This window comes from Symphodus melops (assembly GCF_947650265.1).
Source record: "Symphodus melops genome assembly, chromosome: 18".
Lineage (NCBI taxonomy): Eukaryota > Metazoa > Chordata > Actinopteri > Labriformes > Labridae > Symphodus > Symphodus melops.
Window position 1 is genome coordinate 22598193 of NC_136708.1, and position 20418 is coordinate 22618610.

At 43.0% G+C, this 20418-nt stretch overlaps 3 protein-coding genes across 4 annotated transcripts; 2 read left to right on the top strand and 1 right to left on the bottom strand.

Annotated features, from left to right (window-relative positions):
• Positions 1-3087: 3087 nt before the first annotated feature.
• Positions 3088-6473, bottom strand: LOC306839370 (uncharacterized protein). The gene is made up of 6 exons (XM_079368023.1): positions 6356-6473; positions 5960-6105; positions 3966-4030; positions 3467-3628; positions 3280-3384; positions 3088-3197 (listed from the first exon to the last, which is right to left on the bottom strand). Exons 1-6 carry the CDS (start codon positions 6467-6469, stop codon positions 3169-3171), a joined length of 621 nt encoding a protein of 206 aa, XP_079224149.1. The 5' UTR covers positions 6470-6473; the 3' UTR covers positions 3088-3168.
• A 1505-nt stretch (positions 6474-7978) lies between these two features.
• LOC306839552 (uncharacterized protein) lies at positions 7979-10231 on the top strand. Of its 2 annotated transcripts, XM_079368307.1 has the most exons (7): positions 7979-8134; positions 8242-8292; positions 8706-8851; positions 9333-9397; positions 9688-9849; positions 9932-10036; positions 10119-10231. In XM_079368307.1, the coding sequence occupies exons 1-7, from the start codon at positions 8036-8038 to the stop codon at positions 10145-10147; spliced, it is 657 nt and encodes a 218-aa protein (XP_079224433.1). In that variant the 5' UTR covers positions 7979-8035; the 3' UTR covers positions 10148-10231. The 2 variants fall into 2 exon arrangements, with proteins under 2 accessions (XP_079224433.1, XP_079224434.1); XM_079368308.1 differs by lacking the exon at positions 8242-8292 and having other exon boundaries at positions 8021-8134.
• Positions 10232-12797: 2566 nt separating this feature from the next.
• Positions 12798-20248, top strand: LOC306839759 (B-cell receptor CD22-like). The gene is made up of 13 exons (XM_079368643.1): positions 12798-13133; positions 13372-13410; positions 14087-14169; positions 14303-14514; positions 14766-14919; positions 15442-15599; positions 16200-16353; positions 17354-17502; positions 17781-17919; positions 18522-18621; positions 18898-18916; positions 19650-19721; positions 20031-20248. Exons 3-13 carry the CDS (start codon positions 14121-14123, stop codon positions 20163-20165), a joined length of 1341 nt encoding a protein of 446 aa, XP_079224769.1. The 5' UTR covers positions 12798-13133; positions 13372-13410; positions 14087-14120; the 3' UTR covers positions 20166-20248.
• Positions 20249-20418: the final 170 nt, after the last annotated feature.

The following is a 20418-nucleotide window of genomic DNA, read 5'->3' on the forward strand; positions in this document are numbered from 1 at the left end:
CACTTGAACACCATGTAGGGTGATAATATCTAATGATCACAGCAGAGTTTAGGTCTGGAAAAAAATTATGTGACAAGTATTTTAACTTTACAGTTTGACCCACATCCCGTCTGTTATCATTGAGGAGGCGGGGTTTATGACCTATACTGCAGCCAGTCAGTAGGGGGGGCTCTAAAAATAAAACCTTCACTCCACCGCAGAACTTGTCCCGTCCATTATTTTTACAGTCTATGGGTCAAACTAGGGGCTCTTTATGATCCTGAATCCATTTCAAACATTTGAAATACAAAAAAAACACTCCGTTGTGGAAACATGGCCACGCCCACTTTTACATGTAAATTTACAGTAGCTTTATGTGTTGATTTTAATATCTTGAATACTATTTAAAAATACTGCACCACATTCTCACATGTCTTAAGGGTCCAGGTCTGAGATCAAAGTGATGGTTCTGTTTGCTGCTTCCTACAACACACTGACATCACCTGACTTTATTAAATGTTGAGTGTCCACTCTGTCCTACAGTTTATACATGGAGATTACATATGTTCTGCTTCTAGCCTTTCTTACAATAAATTATTAAACTAGACAATTCCTGCAGAAATTGTGAGGGTGGTTGCCATGTGTGCGTGTGTGGGACTGCAGGGGTCTGACTGTCTCGTGTTTAACTGCACTCAGCTAACAGACAGAACTGTGTCCCTGCTGCTCACTGATTGGTTGACATTCAGCTTTGCCTTTGATCTGCCAGAACATTCCATCAATGTATTTGAATGGGCTTACCACTGCTCGCAAAACCTCAAACATATGGAATATCATTTATTTTCATCTAACATTCAGACTGGGAAAGTGGCGATTTTAAAACATGAGTGAAAACTGTGAAATTCTGGACGTCAGTTAAGCCTGGTTCACACGGCAGGATAATTACGAAAAAAAACTCTCCATCTGCAAGAATGTTAAAATTAAACGAAACTTGTCTAAAGAGAAGCTAACTTGACAAAGTTCTTACATCAACGCGTTCAGCTACATGTCCCCTTGCTCATAAAATCATCATTCAGCCACCAACTCTTCATTTTTCCCCTTAAAATTAGAACTCAATACGGAGACGTTTCCCCCTTTTTCTCAGTCTAGGCTGCCAGCTGACTGCAGTTACTCTTGATTACAGTTACACACACAAACACCCACACACCCCCACACGCACACACATGCATTGAACTTCATACTGTAAATGCTTTACTTTTTCATTTACTTCTTGATTCTTCTGCTTTTACTTCATTTTCTGCTTCTACTTCTTCTTTTACTACATGTTCGTCTTCTATCACTATTTCTTGTTCTTCTACAGATACTTTTACTTCTTCTACTTCTTGTCCAAATTTATTACTGTTTTCACTTTTTCTTCATCTTCTACTAATTCTTCTTCTACTTCTGCTAATTCGTCTTCATTAAGCAGTGTTCAGCAGTGTTTTGTGCAACATTTCAGCAGGAAGCATTCACACGCATTTGCTGCAGGGAAAAGCAAATTGTCTAGTTACAAGTTAATAGTAATAGTGTGGCAACCACCCTAAATAGAGACAGTGGGGGTCCACGCTCTGTAGCACAGTTACCTTGGGGGTCCAAAGCTGACATTTTGGGGAACAGATTTGTTCAGATATGTTTCATTTGGCAGTAAGTGTAAAACACCTGCTCTATTTAAGCAGCAACCTCCAGTTTTAAAAGAATGAAGTCGATTCTGAAGTGTAAAATCCTGCAGTTCATACTAGAGCCTGACTGCTAAGTCACAGGAAGTCACATACACACCCATCCAAAAAGCCTGTTTTTAATAAGTTAGTGGTATACCTGTAGGGGGCGCTGGAGTCCCATGGATGTAAAAATAGTTTGTGTTTTGAGGTTTTTGGAGAGATCCTTGTAAATTTTGTATTTTTTGTTTTTGTTTTGTTTTTTTCACTTGCTCAGGTTGGATGGTCACAGTCTAAGCTAAATTGTGAAGGTATAACTTAGAACTGTTTTGATGAGGATGAAATGTCAGCTTTGGACCCCCAAGATAACTGTGATAGAGACCAAGGACCCCCACTGTCTCTATTTTAGTAATTTATTGTAAGAAAGGCTAGAAGCAGAACATGTGTAATCTCCATGTATAAACTGTAGGACTGAGTGGACACTCAACATTTAATAAAGTCAGGTGATGTCTGTGTGTGTTATCCTCTGTAGGAAGCAGCAAACTGAACCATCACTTTCATCTCAGACCTGGACCCCTAAGACATGTGATAAAGGTGGTGCAGTATTTTGTAACTAGTATTCAAGATATCACAATCAACACATAAAGCTACTGATAGAATAATAGGCCTCTTTCTGCTTATATTCAATGTGTTCAATTGGATTGGCACATACTCTGCTGCAACAACACCAATGTACCTGTGCTTGGCTGCGCGTCACACCTGTCCACATCTTGTTGTGTTCATCAGTGTTTAGTGTCCACCAGTATATGTCTGTTATCGGGATCGGGTAACTATCATGATCAGAAACAATACCCGCAGTGAACCACTCATCGTTACTGTGACGGAACCCGGCACCATCAATGGCTTACTCACCTATGGCCGTGACGAACTCCTGCTCCACCGTAGCTCACCGCTATGTAACATCAAGCCGGCGGTAGCTATTCCTCCCGAGCTACAGCCAAGAAAAAGAGGGAAACGCGGAGGTGTCCGAAGCAGACTGAGGAGACGGCCCTTCAAGCCCCCTCTCAAGAATGCATGGATTCAGGATCATAAAGAGCCCCTAATTTGACCCATCACAAGCTCACTTTTTCCATTTTTCAGCAGTAAGGTTCCAGGTACTTCGACTTTGAGCCGCTCTCAGGGATTGTGTTCCAGGATTTGGATTTAAATCAGTTTTATACGTTTGAGAATAAACCTTTCTGAACAATTTTGTGAAGAAATCTATTGGTAAGGAATTGATGTCGTTTAGATGTTTCTACATTGAATGAATGTACAGTGTCTTTGAGAACTTGAAGAGCCTTTATAAATGTCATATTATCGTGAAAGTGTGTCGGGCCGAAGTGTATTTATTAGATTGGAACAAAACAAAGACCACAGCTTTAATGTTTCAAATCTCAACTCTTTACTTCCACAATTTCAGTTTAGTTGAATTAAAGAGAGGACATCAGTCATCTTCGTCTCAACGATCTTTTCCTTTTTCACACAGCGCTGTGAAGACAAAGAAACAGGATTTAGTTCATCACACGTCTCCATTGGATTATTTATTCAGACAGGTTTGAAGGTCACTCACTGTCCTTGGGGTCATAGATGAAGTCTGGTTCTCCTGTGAAACCAAGACACCTGGCCTGCTTCATGGCATGTACCAGTTCATGGTGCTTGATGTGATCTTTTTTAGCTGGAAACAGAAATGTAAAATAATCAAGGTGAAGAAATGTTCCACATGTTAAAGACGTTATGATCTCTCCTGTTGTTCCTACCCATCAGGTAAAACGCCCGATAGCTTTCCACCTCTGCGATGGTTTTTGGCTCATCAATGTTCATGATGTGGATTAAATTATTGTTGGTCCTGCTGTCGACGGTGTAGAGCAGACATCCCTCACAGGTGGGCAGGGAATGGTACGTGCAGGTGAAGTTGGACTCTGATAGAGAAAAAAGAAAACACAAACCATTGACATGTGAAGCGGACATTGTTCCACTGACTCAAATGAAGGTGGATACGTTTAAACACAGAAGACGAGTGTTTGTGATCTAGAAAAACAAACCTGACAGTAACATGTGCTCACAGGTGAACAAACAAGGCGTACGTACATTTAGGAGGCATGGGAGATTGGAGACACGGACAGGAAGTGCAGAATGTGTCAGTAGAGTACACTGCATGCAGGTGTGTGTTCATGTATCTGAATTATTTTGTGAGTACGTCTATCTTTAGTCAGGACTCTACACGCTGTTTTATACATGAGAGCCCTGGTGACTTACTGTCAGTTGCTGCGAGGTTGGAATGAATAGTAACAGGGTGGGATCCATACTTGCAATATGTTGGACTGGGAAAAAAGAAGAAGCAAAGACAAGTTCAGACGTGTCACTGGAGGAGGAAATACATCAAATTAAAAACCTGTTTAGGACTGAAACAGTCCAAAGTGAGTGAAACACAGGATGTGCATACTTATAACAAACAGCAGGAGAATTAGCAGGAACAAAAACGAGTCAGTCCTCAACCAACAAATGTAAAAATCTATCTTTCAACAACTGTGTTCTTATCATAATGACGTTGTCCTAGTGAGCAGTTAGCTTACGCCTCAGTCTTCTAGCACGAGAGCATGCATGAAGCCATCAAGTCAACACCTGTTTGCTTTCAATATTTTATCATTTCCAAAATAATAGTAGTGCCATGTTGTTATGGGCTCCTCGTCTTTAGCCCTGGTTGAACTCTAGGACATACTGTCTCTTCAAAGACTGGATCTATAAGGCCACTGGTCTTATTTCACCTGCTGTTTCAAGAAACAACTCTGAATTTGAAGCAGCATCCATGTCATGCTTGGATGGAAATCTCCATGTGAGTAGTTGCTGACCCAGAGTAGGAAAAGGTCAAATGATCTGCATTAAAGGATGCATCTGTTCTGAATAGCAGTTCATCCACTTGTAAAGATTAGGAATTAAACATGTAGTATATCAGCATATACAGTATATATAATGATATATAGTATATATAATAAATTAAACATGTAGTATATCAGCATATACAGTATATATAATGATATATAGTATATATAATAAATTAAACATGTAGTATATCAGCATATACAGTATATATAATGATATATAGTATATATAATAAATTAAGCATGGAGTAGTATATCAGCATATACAGTATATATAATGATATATAGTATATATAATAAATTAAGCATGGAGTAGTATATCAGCATATACAGTATATATAATGATATATAGTATATATAATAAATTAAACATGTAGTATATCAGCATATACAGTATATATAATGATATATAGTATATATAATAAATTAAACATGGAGTAGTATATCAGCATATACAGTATATATAACTAGACAATTCCTGCATAAATTGTGACGGTGGTTGAGTTTCTGTGTGTGTGTGTGTGTGTGTGTGTGTGTGTGTGTGTGTGTGGGACAGCAGTAAGAATGGTGCCATCTAACAGCTGAGACAGAACTCTGTCCCACTCTAAACACTAACTCTGATAAGCTGCTCACTGATTGGTTGACACTCAGCTTTGATCTGCCAGAACATTCCATCAATGTATTTGAATGGGCTTACCACTGCTCGCAAAACCTCAAATATCTTCAAAACTAAACATGATATCACCGATCCGTTTGGACTGTGAGCGACAGAACAAATAGGCGCACGTTTTGATGTATTTAATTATTATCATTCAGACTCAGACCACAGTGGCAATTTTAAAACATGAGTAAAAACTGTGAAATTCTGGACATCAGTTAGAGTGAGAGGACACTCAGAGCTTTCTTTTGATGGATTTTGTTTGTCTATGCGAGCAACAATGACTTCAGGATGGCGATTTACAAATATGTTTGCTAACCTGAACTTTTTGTCAGTTACACTCGAGGATTTGAATTTTTGCCATCTGCTTTGAATGGGCAAATTTTTTGTCGCTTAAACTCGATTTGTGTCCAAACCGTGTGGCCGAGGTTTCCACAAAGTAATAGCACCCATGTCATGACCGAGCCGCTCGTTTTGATACCTCGTGTGTGTGGTGCAAATGCTGTGGGAGGAGTAGCGTGCCAAAAAACGGATATAATAATAATATTAGCAATAGTAGTAGTGTGGTTTGCCTTTCAGGCAACCACCCTAATTTAAGCACGGAGTAGACTACAGACACAAAGGTTTGTTTAAAGTGTTTTAGGGGGATTCTTTTCTCTGTGTTCGCTCACTTAAATCAATATATGTGATATATTAGCACTGCTCATACTCACTGCCTGATCCCGATATCCTGAACAAATTCCTTGTGGTCTGGTGATGACTGAATGAAGTCAACCCACTGGCTCTTGGTTGTCTTGAACAACTCTCTGTGTGGATTACTAGTGATCCAACCCATGATGAAGATCCACCTCCCGTAACTCTGCAGACAAACATGAAGTCAGTAAGGTACCAGCCTTTATCAGACGGACCACTGTGGGTCAAATGTTGGATCAAGATTGTCACATTGCAGCTCATTATTCAAATCCTATATTCATGTTTTAAACCAGCCTAGCCTTTTGATACCAGGTTTTTTCTGCAATCAGCATTATGCAAAACAGAGAAGATATCTAAAGAGCTGCTAAAACTCATTCATGCTAATGCTATCGTGAAAGAAAGTAGAGGAGGCTTACCGGTACAAAAGTTGGAAGAGGTGTGATCAGAGGTCTGCATTCATCAACAGTTTGAGCCGAGCTGCTCAGAAACAACCCGGCAACCAGGAGAAGACCGCTGAGCCACAGATTCATGATGCTACGGAGGGTTAGCTTGAGTGGAAGAAAGGCTCCGATGAAGCTGAATGATTGAGCCTCACTGAGCCACTCAACCTTTATAGAGGCTGCTCATGGCCGAGATCCAAGAGTCCTGGCTTTTTGGACTCTTCATAACAGTTTTTAGAAGACCTTGTCTCCAGTTGCTTGAAGAGGAGATTCTAGATGTGTAAAGTGAAGTGTCCTTAGAAGTCCTGAAAACACAGAACAGTCCAGTTTGCACATCAAACATTACAGATTGTGTTGACCTGAGTCACCCCAAAACACAAATACACAGAGATTATGTACTGTGGACATGCAGCAAACTTTCAGCTTGGACTCTGTCATGTTCGGGTTAAAAAAGGTAACAGAAACAACTTCTTTAAGTATTCTTAAGTTTTCAGTGGGTAGTGAATGTGTGCCTGAAATAAAACAAACCCAGTTTCCCAAACTCTGTAGAGTGTGAATGTTTGTTTGGTTCCATCTCTTTGGTCTATCACATGCTTTGTATCGCCTGAGCAACAGACTGCCCATTTTTTTATTAAATGAATCTGATTGTTGAAAAATGTGAGGAGTTTGCATTGAGGAATTGGTGGTGTGTCCGGAGACTAGAGCAGATGAGGACCACAGCTCGACATGTCAGGACTTCGTGGGGACTGAGAAATGTTCCCCCAGGAGCCGCTTGTAGGATGCTGTTGAACATTTAGTTGTCTTTGAAACCTCCTGATAATGAAGTTCAAATTTCCACATATCTGCATGAAGTCAGGAAATGAGACAACAACTATATCGACTGCAAGACATCAGAGCATGGGCCTGTTACATTTGTTGTTATGGAAAATACAACGGTTTAGTGTCATCAGGTGAAAGACACCTCAAGGTTCACCTTCGTGTCAGAACGGTGAGACTATTTGGATTAAATATGGCTCACCCAACTCTGACTTACACTCTTAAACCACTGACTGAAAAGCACAGACATTTTATGGAAATAGACAGAAAAGCCTGAACACGTGTATGATTCTCTTACATCCAAAACATTTTTCCATTGTAACAATTAGATTTTTGGTAAAACCAAAACAAATCAGAATAGAATGAGAAATTCTTTATATTTAGTTTTAGTTTGGGCCAGGCTTTAGTTGGCTGCTAATGAGAAGCTTGATGGAGCTTACTTGGATAAGTTACCTGTTGTCTGTTACCTTTTGTAACCTGACCATGACAGAGTTCATGGTGAAGGTTTTATTTAATTTTGCTCTCTGTGTATTTGTGTTTAGGGGCAGCTAAGGGCAGGTCAATACATCTGTAATGTTTGACGTGCAAACTGAAGTGTCCTGTCCTGAACTGTAGGGAGACTTGGAGGTTGAATTCAAATATTGTCTGCTCAACTCCAAGGACAACAAGTGACAACATTTATTTAATTCCCCTAATATGAAGAGTCCAAAAAGCCACGCAGGACATTTGAAGTTCTGCCAGAAGCTGCTTCAATAAAAGCCGAGCGGTTCTGTGAGGATCAGTCATTCAGCTTGATATTTCTTTTTGAGTGATCAGCTGAAGCTAACCCTCTGTAGCATCATGAATCTGTGGCTCAGCGGTCTTCTCCTGGTTGCCGGGTTGTTTCTGAGCTGCTCTGCTTTCAGACCTCTGATGACACCTATTCAGACTTTTGAACCGGTAAGCCTCCTCTCTGCGTTTCTCCTGGGTCTTTAGCTTAGCATTAGCATGAATGATTTGAGCATCTTTGTTAAAACCTTCTTGCTCTTCTCTCTTTCTCCACTCAGACTGTTGAGGAGTGCAGACCTCTGATTACACCTCTTCCGACTTTTGAACCGGTAAGCCTCCTCTCTGCGTTTCTCCTGGGTCTTTAGCTTAGCATTAGCATGAATGATTTTGAGCATCTTTGTGAAAACCTCCTTACAGTTGCCTTCTCTCTTTCTTTCGATTAGCATTCAAAAAAAATATTCCACAACTTTTTTAGAAAAGTCTTCTGGTCATGGAGGATTTGTTTTACCTTTATTGGTACTTTTGCCTTTACAAGACTGAAGCTGAAATCACTACACAGATCACTTGCTCTGTAAAATATCCTGCAAACCTTTACAAGAGTGTTGGACTGGTTTGAATGATTTTTAAACGTTTGATACTCAGAACTATTTCCTGAAAATGCATATTCCATTCATCATTCAGCTCTGTTGACACTAACTCCAGAGATCTGTGTCCATCTCTTTGACTTTACGTTTGTCTGCAGAGTTACGGGAGGTGGATCTTCATCATGGGTTGGATCACTAGTGAGCCACACAGAGAGTTGTTCAAGACAACCAAGAGCCAGTGGATTGACTTTGTCAAGACATCAGCCAATGACAAGGAGTTTATTCAGGAGATCGGGATCAGGCAGTGAGTATTAATCAGTGCATCATCAGCTGTACAACTATGTTACACATCATTTTAAATAAGCAAACATTAGAGGACAGAGGTCACCTCAAACACATGAGCAAAAGATGGTTACATCTTGTGTATATTCAACTTCCTGCTGACTCATCATTCCATCCACTGCTACACTAATATCCCGTTTTAGACCTCTGGAATAATAAATCCTTTTTAATCTGTAGCTGAGGTAACACGTTCAGCATCACTACCATGAAAGGAATCTGAAATTTTCAACAAATACACTCTGCATTAGAATTACAAAATAGTACATTGATTCTAATCACTCCTGTTATATCAGGGTTTTGTTGCATAAGTTAACAGTAGGCACCTTCTATGTCACACTAATTGTTTATGTGCTCCAGTCCTGATCAAGGTTTTTTCTACATGTTGTCTTCCACCTCTCAATGACATGTCTGAGCCGATCTCTTGTCCTTTTATTTTTCCCCAGTCCGACATATTGCAAGTACGGAGCACACCCTGTCACCATTCATTCCAACTCTGCAATGACCGACAGTAAGTCTGCTGATTTGTTACAATCCTGGAGCTTATAAACGCTGTATAAAAACAACTAAACACCAAATAAACCTGTAAGACAATGTCTCTTTGGAGAACGTGAGTTCTGAGCGTCAACAGAATAAATAACACGTAGTCCAGACTGTGGTGGTGGTGGAGCGCACAAAACATGGACATGAAGGAACTACAGGCAGAGGATGAATGTTATTTAAAAGGGCAGCAGGTGGAGTCTAGGATTAAGCTAAAGAACGTCTGCCTCAGATGAAATGGTTTTGTTTTTTCCCATTAAGAATCCCGCTTCACCTGCACGTACCATTCCCTGCCCACCTGTGAAGACTGTCTGCTCTACGCCGTCGACAGCAGGACCAACAATAATTTAATCCACATCATGAACATCACTGAGCCAGCAACCATCGCAGAGGTGGAAAGCTATCGGGCGTTTTACCTGATGGGTAGGAACAACAGGAGAGATCATAACGTCTTTAACATGTGGAACATTTCTTCACCTTGATTATTTTACATTTCTGTTTCCAGCTAAAAATGATCACATCAAGCACCATGAACTGGTAGAGGCCATGAAGCAGGCCAGGTGTCTTGGTTTCACAGGAGAACCAGACTTCATCTATGACCCCAAGGACAGTGAGTGACCTTCAAACCTGTCTGAATAAATAATCCAATGGAGACGTGTGATGAACTAAATCCTGTTTCTTTGTCTTCACAGCGCTGTGTGAAAATGGAAAAGAAAAATGAAGACAACTAAAGTCCAATCTTAAACTCAACTAAGCTGAAATTGTGAAATTAAAGAAAGACTTAAATTAAATCATTTAAATTGTGGCCCTTTCTTTTTTGTTTTTATTTCATAAATACATTGAGAGTGGGGATGTTCAGCTGAAAAGGAGCAGTGAATATCTGTGTGTTTACAGTGACAACAAGGCTGTTATGCGGCAGAGGCGTACACCTAATAGAGCTAAGCAGTACTAACATGAGCACAATCACATTTTAAGTGCATCACAATATTTGCCCTGAATGAATGCAATGCATCCAATTTTACTTGGTTTTCAGTTTCATAAAACTGGATCACAGGATGCTATTTGCAGCACATACATATATATACAAACTTATATACATACATACATACATCCACAGCACACACCCCTTCTCTCCTAACACTAATAGTGGTCTACAGCCCAGAGCAATCAATTAAACGAGTGAATTAGTACATTTATCAGACCTTGAATTACTACATTTGGTTCTGAAGCTAGTGATTTGGTCGAGTTTGGGCTGCAAAAGCCTATTGTTTGTACTTGTGATGGAGCTAGCACAGAACTAGCATGGTGCTAGCACGGAGCTAGCATGGTGCTAGCGCAGTGCTATGACAACCAGTTAAGGCAAACTATGATTAAATGCGTAAAAAAAATGTAACGCTATATTTTCTTGGAATTAATTTATCGTAATACATAGTGTATATAGTATATATATACAAAATGAATGCTGGGTATGAAAATGACAGCTAGGCTAGTGAGGCACTCGTGCTCCACTGTGAACCAAGAGTAGTTTGTGACATGTCTCATGTTAGAATCTTCAGAAAGCACTTTTAGAGTTCTTGCTGAAATAAGCAAGGCCTCCCCTGAAGACGACATTGTGTTACTTCACTTTATTCAATATAAATAACCGTATAAAGTTTAATAACTGGCATGACGATAAACAAGTTGGACTGTAGGTTGACGCTTTTCGTGTGGGAAGCGCCATCTCCTGGCCACATCCTGAAATTAAATACATTTGATGATTGATTGATTGACTACTTCGGAGGGCTTTGATGCCAACCACAATTCTCAGGAACAGCTGTCGATGTTGTACATCTTGTCACTACCTGTCAGCACATCTGGTCACTTCCTGTCAGCACATCTGGTCACTTCCTGTCAGCACATCTGGTCACTTCCTGTCAGCTCTTCTGGTCACTTCCTGTCAGCTCTTCTGGTCACTTCCTTTCAGCCCCTGTGTGTCCAATATACTCAAAGCTGTTTGTTTTTTCCTCTCTTGATGCTTGTGTTGTTTTTTTCTCGCTTTGGATGAAAGCGTCTGCTAAAACTGTCGTCTGTGAAATACTTTAATCAACTTGCATTAAACATACACCATGACTGACGCAGGATGTAAGAGCAGTCAGTCCATGGCAAGTTGGACATCACACGCATTAGAGACAGAGGTCATGGTAGGTGTGTCCAGTGTTAAGAGAGTCCGGTGTTGAACTGCATTCTGTGTATTTGTGAAGTGTGGTCAGCGATGAACAGTCTTTCACAAACAGTGTCCATGGAAATCATGCAAACACCGAGTAACCTGGAATATCCTTTCAAGCCACAGTGACACATTGCTTACCCAACCCTGAGACAAAAATGTAATGAAACCATACTGCAAAAGAAACTCGTATTAAAGTTCCCGAGAAGATTCAGAACATGTGTCAGCTTCTGTTCTTATATTCTGTTCGGCACTTTGTGACATTGGTTTTAAAAAGGGCTTCATAAATCACCTTTTTCAGCATTTTATTAATACCCGTTTTGTCCTAAAGATCTTTTCTTTCTTTCTTATTGTCATGTAGAAGACGTAAAAGAGTTTGACTCAGCAGGACAAAGGGTATCTAATTAGTTTACGATAGGCCAAAAGAGCGACCGCATGGTAGCATGAGACTGTTTGCTGTGAAGCTAACGTGTGTAGGCCTTGACTTCACTGGATTTGGTAAACCGGTCTTTATCCTTACAAACAAAAAGTGTACTTTTAGTTTTGTTCGTGATTAGATCAACTGGAGGAACTGCCTCTTTGTTTTAAGCAGCAGCCAAGCTGGACTTGAGTGACAGTTGTTTTTTCATCGTCAACTCTTTTCAATAACTTACCAAAACTAAAAGCAGACCTCAGTGCTGTGGACCGTGGTAGCTTGTTCACTGGCTTTATGCTGCACCTTAACTGCTGAATGCTTTATTTGGTCTGAATGCACTACTCATGACACATCCGTTTAGTCACTTAAGTTATGTTTGTTTATTTTCTATTTCATTCTTTGCCTGTTCCTGTTTTATTTTGTACTTACCCATGTCTCTGTCTTCCAGATCCTGCTCCTCATGTTCCTGCCTTGTGTGTCAACTCCGCCCTAATTACCCTCACCTGTGTCTCGTCATTCCCTGATTGTCTGTCCATATATCCCTGTGTTTCATTCCTCATGTTGCCAGTTCGTAGTGTGTTCTCGTGACCCTAGTTCCAGCAATTACTTTCCCTGATAGATTCTCTGGTATTTTTGACCCTCTGCCTGCCTCTCGTGTGATTCTCTGCCTGCCCCTTTTTGGATTTGTTTGCTTGTGAGGACAGACTTCTGTGTACCGACCTGGACCGTATTAAAACTACCCTTTCTTGGAAACTGTCGTTTTGAGTCTGCATTTTTGAGTCCCTGTGGTTCCTGGCTTTGTCAACTCAATACTCTTTATATCTGTGTTTACATCTTAAGTCCGATCAAGGACCACTTATACCTCCACTTTTAACTATATTTTACTTTTATATTTTATATTTTAATTTTGTATTTAGATTTAGACACTTTACTTTTTATTTGCACTTTATTTCCTTAGCTGCACTGTTGTTCATGTGCTGCACCACAGGAGGGACCACTTGAAGGGGCCACATTTGCAATCTTTTATCTGTAGTCTTATATTTTTGCTGCTCTATTGTGTGTTTGAGCATCTGTCCCCCTGAAGATCAGGTCAGTGTTTATGACTCTCATGGTTGCAAACATCTGACTGTTCAAACATCTGACTGTTCAAACATCTGACTGTTCTGTTCTGACTGTGCACACTTTTTTACTTCAGCATTTCCTTCTCGTTCCTCATTGTTACAGCAAACACTTTGATTACCAAACCCCATGTTTCCTATATATCCCCATCACTTCCTCCTGTCAAGTGTAATTCCTCTTTCTCTGCAGGACCCCCACCAACACAAAGAAGTCTCCTAGTGAAGCACCGCTCATGATCACAAGACAGGTAAGGAGACAGCGTTTAAGCTTCTGTTCACCTGTCGAGTCAAATGTTCTTATGAGCTGGTTAGAAATGTTGCCATGACTCTTTACTCTGCAGCAGCCTCTACCATCAGTGTGTGAATGTGTATGAATGGATGAGTTAATACTGGTGGACTCTTTACTCTGCAGCAGCCTCTACCATCACTGTGTGAATGTGTGTGAATGGATGAGTTAATACTGATGGACTCTTTACTCTGCAGCAGCCTCTACCATCAGTGTGTGAATGTGTGTGAATGGATGAGTTCATACTGATGGACTCTTTACTCTGCAGCAGCCTCTACCATCAGTGTGTGAATGTGTATGAATGGATGAGTTAATACTGATGGACTCTGCAGCAGCCTCTACCATCAGTGTGTGAATGTGTATGAATGGATGAGTTCATACTGATGGACTCTTTACTCTGCAGCAGCCTCTACCATCAGTGTGTGAATGGATGAGTTAATACTGATGGACTCTTTAGTTATTCAGTTATTTAGCCTTCATCTGATGTTTTTCCCACATTTTCAAAAATCAGAAACGTGTCAGCTGTGACTTGTTATTGTTCATAGATAGATAGATAGATAGATAGATAGATAGATAGATAGCTTTTTTTTTTTTAGCATTCATCATCTGGTCCTTTCTTTCTTTATCTCTGTGTTTAGAGTCCAAAAAGTTCTTCCAGGCTTTAAAGACGATATGGGCGTCGGTCCTGCAGGTGTTGCTTTACTTGCTGCTCTGATGCAAAGTGGGTACTCCCCTGATTTCTAAAAGTTGAAGTGTCATAATGTTTGCCATTTGTCAAATCAAAGCTTCCCTTTTCGACTGGTGGAAGTCTCTGAACGTGCTTCCTCTTTTTCCGTGTTTGAAATGTCCTCCAGGTGTCTCGTGTAAAACCTGGGACATGAAGATGCCTGAAAGCATCGTGGGAATTGTGGACTCCTGCATCACTGTCCCATGTGGTTTCCAGATTCCTGAGATTTATGAAAAAGAGCTGCTTGTGAACTGCTCAGCTGGAGGTGTTTGGAGGAAAGACAGTAAATATGGTCCTATTGTCTTCAGTGAAGCCAGATCTGACAGGAACAAGATACAGGTAGGTCCTCTTTTTTTTTTCTTTCTGTAAGTCAGGCCTACAAGTTGCATAACCTGTGACACTCGATAGTAAACAGAAACAGATCCTCCGCTGTTAGCTGTCTGACAAAGATACGCCCTGTAGTGACCTCTTTCATATCATACGCTATACCATCAAATCTGGTGTTTCAGGCCTGCGATCACTCTGAGATTCCTCCGGCTTGATAAAAACCCAGCCGTCTCACAGTCTTCATTTTGTACTCACCCTTTTAGGGGAACGTCATCGGGGACCTCACAAAGAAAAACTGCACCACCACCTTCCACAGCTTTCCAAAGAACTACAGCGGCTCGTACTTCTTCAGGCTGGAGTGTCTCGGGGACCTTAAGTTCACCTTCACTAAAGGAGTCATCATCACGGCTCAGCCAGGTATGAACGGAGGAGGCGATCAGCTCAGAGGACAGCCTTTTTTTTGATTCTGTGATAATCTGACCTGAAGTCTCTGACGGTTAGACTGTCGCCTTTGAATGTCTCTATCTGATCTTTCCTTACATGCTGTGCCCAGAGGATGAACCCTGGTGACTCTGTGTTGCCATCGTGACACTCACACTTATTCTTCTCAGGGTGAAATATCTTAACAGCTACCAACCGAACTAGGGAAAATGTTTGGCTCACACACTAAGGCTGCCCAGAGGATGAGCTGAGTCACTAGAAGGGGTCTGCTGTGAGCAATCATCGGGCAGAGAGTATGTAGAAGCTGGGGGTCAGATTGTGAAATGATTGATGAAATGACAGCTCTCTGAAAGTGAAGCAAAAACATTTGAAGTGCCACCTGCTGGTGGCTGCAGTGTACAACCCCCCCTCCTCCATGTTAACAGATGGGACATCAGTCAAAACTATAAAACCTAAAAACACTTACTTGTGTTTTCTGTGATGTCTCCCCCTGGACAGGAATGCCTCCCCCCCGGCTGACTCCCGTGAAGCAGGTGTCGGAGGGAGACCAGGTGACGCTGCAGTGTTCAGTCCCGGTGCCCTGCTTCGCTCTTCCCCCCTCCCTCACCTGGCTCCCCCAAGACATGGCCTGGCAGGATCAGACACAGATAGAGCAGGTGAGCTTTCATTTCATTCATTATTTAAACGCTGAGGGTGGAGAGCAAGAAAACTTTCTCAATGTTTTTCACTGACAACAATGCAGCAGCCAGAACTCAAGCTTCAGTGTCCACCACATGCAGAGCTGGCTAAACACTGAAGCTACAGTGTCCACCACATGCAGAGCTGGCTAAACACTGAAGCTACAGTGTCCACCACATGCAGAGCTGGCTAAACACTGAAGCTACAGTGTCCACCACATGCAGAGCTGGCTAAACACTGAAGCTACAGTGTCCACCACATGCAGAGCTGGCTAAACACTGAAGCTACAGTGTCCACCACATGCTGACCTGTGTGAGAGGAGGGGGGGAGACAGCACTCTGTGATGATTAGAGTTTAGACTGCAGTACTCATTTTAAACACTAGGGGGCAGAGTGACAGACTGCTCCTTTAATTTATACGCCCCAATTCTGTTGTGTTTTTGTATCCATTGCAGTGACAGAAAAGTAACAGAGCGAAAAAACAACTTAGTTATTAACATACAACAATAATTTACAACCGAGTGATCTGATTGGACAAGAGGCATGAAATGAGGTTTTTTCCCTCCTTTGTAAAAGCAGAAAGCGGATGGATTGATGGTTATGACGTCCACGCTGACCTTCATCGCCTCGGCCGAGGATCACAACCGGAGCATCACCTGCCGGGTTTCCTACCCGCTGACCAAAGGGGGCAGCACCGAGCCGTCTGCAGCCACCAAGAGACTCAACATTCTGTGTGAGACACTGTGTGTGTGTGTGTGTGTGTGTGTGTGTGTGTGTGTGTGTGTGTGTGTGTGTGTGTGTGTGTGTGTGTGTGTGTGTGTGTGTGTGTGTGTGTGTGTGTGTGTGTGTGTGTGTGTGTGTGTGTGTGTGTGTGTGTGTTGCATGACACGCTCATACATGTATGTTCTGACAGTTACCTTTAAGACTCCTTTAAAAGCTCTACTCGTAGTCCTGTCCTCTTGGCTGGATTTATTTATTCATGGTCCTGGGCTCTGAGGAGCGGGAAGGCTAACACTGCCGGCTCGCCTCGACACGTCTCAGGAAACTTTTCTTCATGCTGTCAGTGTTTGAAGAGCTCGACGTGTCCTAACTCGGTGTTAAAAGAAGCAATGAAACACTTTAGAGTTGAGTGTGACTGACTAACCGCACACACACACACACACACACACACACACACACACACACACACACACACACACACACACACACACACACACACACACACACACACACTCAAGGAGCCTTCGTCATGTGTTGCGGGCGGCGTGGAAATGCACGCACCATGTTTATGATGAGGAGAGCTTGACTCTCAATGTTGAACTAGTTGATTTAACACCAAGTAAAGGTTAAAACAGGAAGGGAAGGTTTTATGTTGCACTGCCCCCTTCTGGCCGTGAGAGTTACTACAAAAATATCTCCCACGTGTGCTTTCCTTCACTCCAGTTCGGCTTGGTCCTTTTTGTTTTGCAAAGGAAAGAGAAATAAAAAGGTGAGGAGAGGACGTGTACGCACATTCATCTGTAATCATCTGCAGCTGTCAGGCCCAAAAAAAACCATCCAGACGCTCTCCTCCTCCTCTGCTGCCTTTTTTCTGCCGTGCATAAAAGTAAAAATGTTCAACTTTATTCAGCTCGTGACGCTGAAGCGCCGCAGCGCTCGCAATGCCGAGGTGACCTGAAAGAAGTGTGAATAATCCCACCTTAACCAGAGTTTTGTCTCTGTGTTTGTGTCAGATTCTCCCAGATCAACTGTGGCGTCCCTCAGCACACCTGGTCCTGGTCCTGGTTCTGGTCCTGTAGGCAGCTCTGTGGCTCTCACATGTTCCAGTGATTCAAACCCTCCTGTGAGCCTCTTCACCTGGTACCGAGCCCACGGCGGACAGGTAGTTCACGCCGATAACTATAACTCTATCACGAGAAAAAGCAGCGACGAGGTCGTGACCCCGTGTCAGCACAATGACAGGCCGCCGACAGTGATGTCATCACTGCCACACGACTTGACGAGAGCCGGGGATCAATAATGACGTGCTGACTTGTTTGTGTGCGCGCTGGTCGCTCCTCTCGTCTTCACGTCCGGCCCCTCGGTTCGATCCTTACATAAAGTCACATGTGGTGCAGTCATGATTTGTTTCCGCTCACGTGTCGCCTGTGCTCCTCCCAGCTGCTGAAGACAGCAGAAGGACGGACGCTGATCCTTCAGCTCACGCACGATGACAGCGGGCTGTACGTGTGCGAGGCTCAGACCCAGAGGGGCTCTCACAGGTCCTCACCTGTGTCTCTGCAGGTGAACCCCAGCACAGGTGAACCTCCTCACACACAACATGAATGTTTGTTTTACTGAGCAGACAGCTGTGCTCCATGGTGCTGAGCTGCAGGCCGTGACTAATGATCCAGAATGATGATTCAGCAGATTTGACATCATGAGCCGTTAAGATGAACCGACTGGTCGATGAGTCATCGCTGCTGACGCGGGAAAAAATAAACACAGCAGAATGTAAACAAGGGAAAGTTTGTGGGAAGCACAGAGCATCTGGTCAAAGATGTGAAGATGTTTGAAATGATGGAGATCCTCTTAAAGGTACCAGAGGGAGACTTTTGTTTACACTTGTTATTTACTCTTTTCACCACCCAGTCAGACAAATCTCAAATATTTTTAAATTTGCGCGTGTAGTCGCAATGACAGACAGAATGTTTATCGTTGCCACGGCAACACCGGAGCGCTGTATGAATCACTGCCATGATGCGCCACCTTCATGTTTTGTTGTTGGTTTGCTTGAGCGCCCCTTGGTGGTGGAGTTTCCGTACTGTGCCTTTAAGTTCTTCGCTGTGTAAAAAGACTCAGCGTCTCATGTTTACACGTTTGTTTGTTTGTTTGTTTGTTTGTTTGTTTGTGGTGTTTCAGGCGGCGGCGGTGGTTCTCTGCTGATTCCTTACGTTATCTGTGGCGTGCTGCTGCTCCTCCTCGTCCTGACTGTAGCTGTGAATGTTTACAAGTATCAAAGGTAAGCGCTGACACTGTCACATCATGACCTTTAGGGTTCGTACCGCAGCTTCTGAAGGCGTTAAGAGGATGTCTAAAGGCCCTGAGATCAGACGCTGTCACTGCTAACTTTCCTGCACAGGTCGTGACCTTCGCTCTGAGTGTTCACTTCTTTTTTCTCTCACATTCAGCCCAGCAAATCTAAAATCCAATGTTTTCAAATCTGTGTTTATTCGACGCTCAGTAGTTAGCAGAGGTTTGTTCTCACGTTCTTCTTCGCTTGTTTCCTTCCTCACAGTCTTTCCAGGAGGCTGAAGGTAAGCAGACTTCTGTTCCCTCAAACACACTGACTGACTGACAGCTGGAGACCAAACAAAACCCTCCATCGATCTGATAAGACGACAGAATGATGTCGTCACAGTCTCGTCTCGTCCTCGCTGTTTGACCGCAGCAGGAAGTTGTGATGACTCATCGATCATTACACAGTCATTACCTGATAAAGGCGTCGTCTTCGTGTCGCTGCTCGCTCAGATAAGAGGCATTCACACATTTCACCATCGCTCCCTGAGTGACGCTTTGTACGCTGCGGGAGGGAGGAGCTACGAGCGCGGACGCCACGTTCTCGCTGCACGCGCGCCGGGCCTGGCTGAACAGGATCCATCGACCCGGACAGTTGGACGGAGAAACACCGTGGCGCTGACAGAGTGTCTACGGTGGGAGGAGTCAGACTCCGACCACACAAACTCCGCCTCCAAAATGAAATATCAGAAGAAAGGACAGAAAATGTTTGTCAGGGACATCGCTGTTGACTTGGCGTGCGGATGACAGCTGTGGCGTGTTTTGACGTTTTCATGTAAACAAAGACGTGTCAAGACCGAGACCAAAACTATCATCTGGCGTGCAGGGGGGCGTGTCGCTCACTCTGACCCAAACAGCAGCTTGATAAAGAGGCGTTTTGCTTTCAATCAAAGTGAAGACGTGAAAAATAATACTCATTTCATTTATCCGGAAGTTTCATTTGACCAACGTTTGTTGTTCAAACTTTGTCAGCAGGTTGAGCTGCAGGGAGAAAACACGTACGCAGATCTGAGGAGTCTCCCCGCGGACTATGACCAGATCCAGGTATCTGCAGCCTGGGTCCTGAATCACACACGTCCTCTCCTGTAGATGCAGGTGCATGTAAAGAGTTAGCATGTGAGGACGCTCTGACGCCAAAGGTGCAGACAGCCACGGGGAGGTTTGTATGAACAAGTCCAAACGTGTTCTTTTCACGTGGACGTTTAGAGAGAAGTGTGAGCAGGTGTTCAGGGGGGCAGAGGAGGTCAGGTTACTGGAGCACAGCTGAGGTGTGACCAATAGGAAGAAGCAGTTTAGAGATGATCCACTCTCTGCCATCCATATTGAATTTGACTCTTCTGTTCCTTCTTCGAGCCTCGGCAGCCCGAAGAGAAGCTCTCTGCAGGTCTCGCCAACTACGTCAACGTGCAGGAGCTGCAGAGTTATAAAGGCGGCGGCGGCGGTGGCGGCGGCGGCGGCGGGCCGAGCGGATCCAAAGGACCCGGTTAGAGATTCAAGAAGGGAACATGAAGACGCTTTGAATGTGAACTCGTCAGCTCTGTCTTTAAAGTCTGCACTCCTCTGATGCTGTGAAGGAGACCATCCTGCTAATAAAGCTGCATTTAACACTGTTGGACTCTTTTCTTGTTTAGAGGACGTCACACGTGGTCAGCATCTTTGCAGGCACACGGTGAAGGGAGGGGTTAATGACACTCACAGATTTAGGATGGTGACCGTGTGTGTGTCACAGATCACTCAGTTG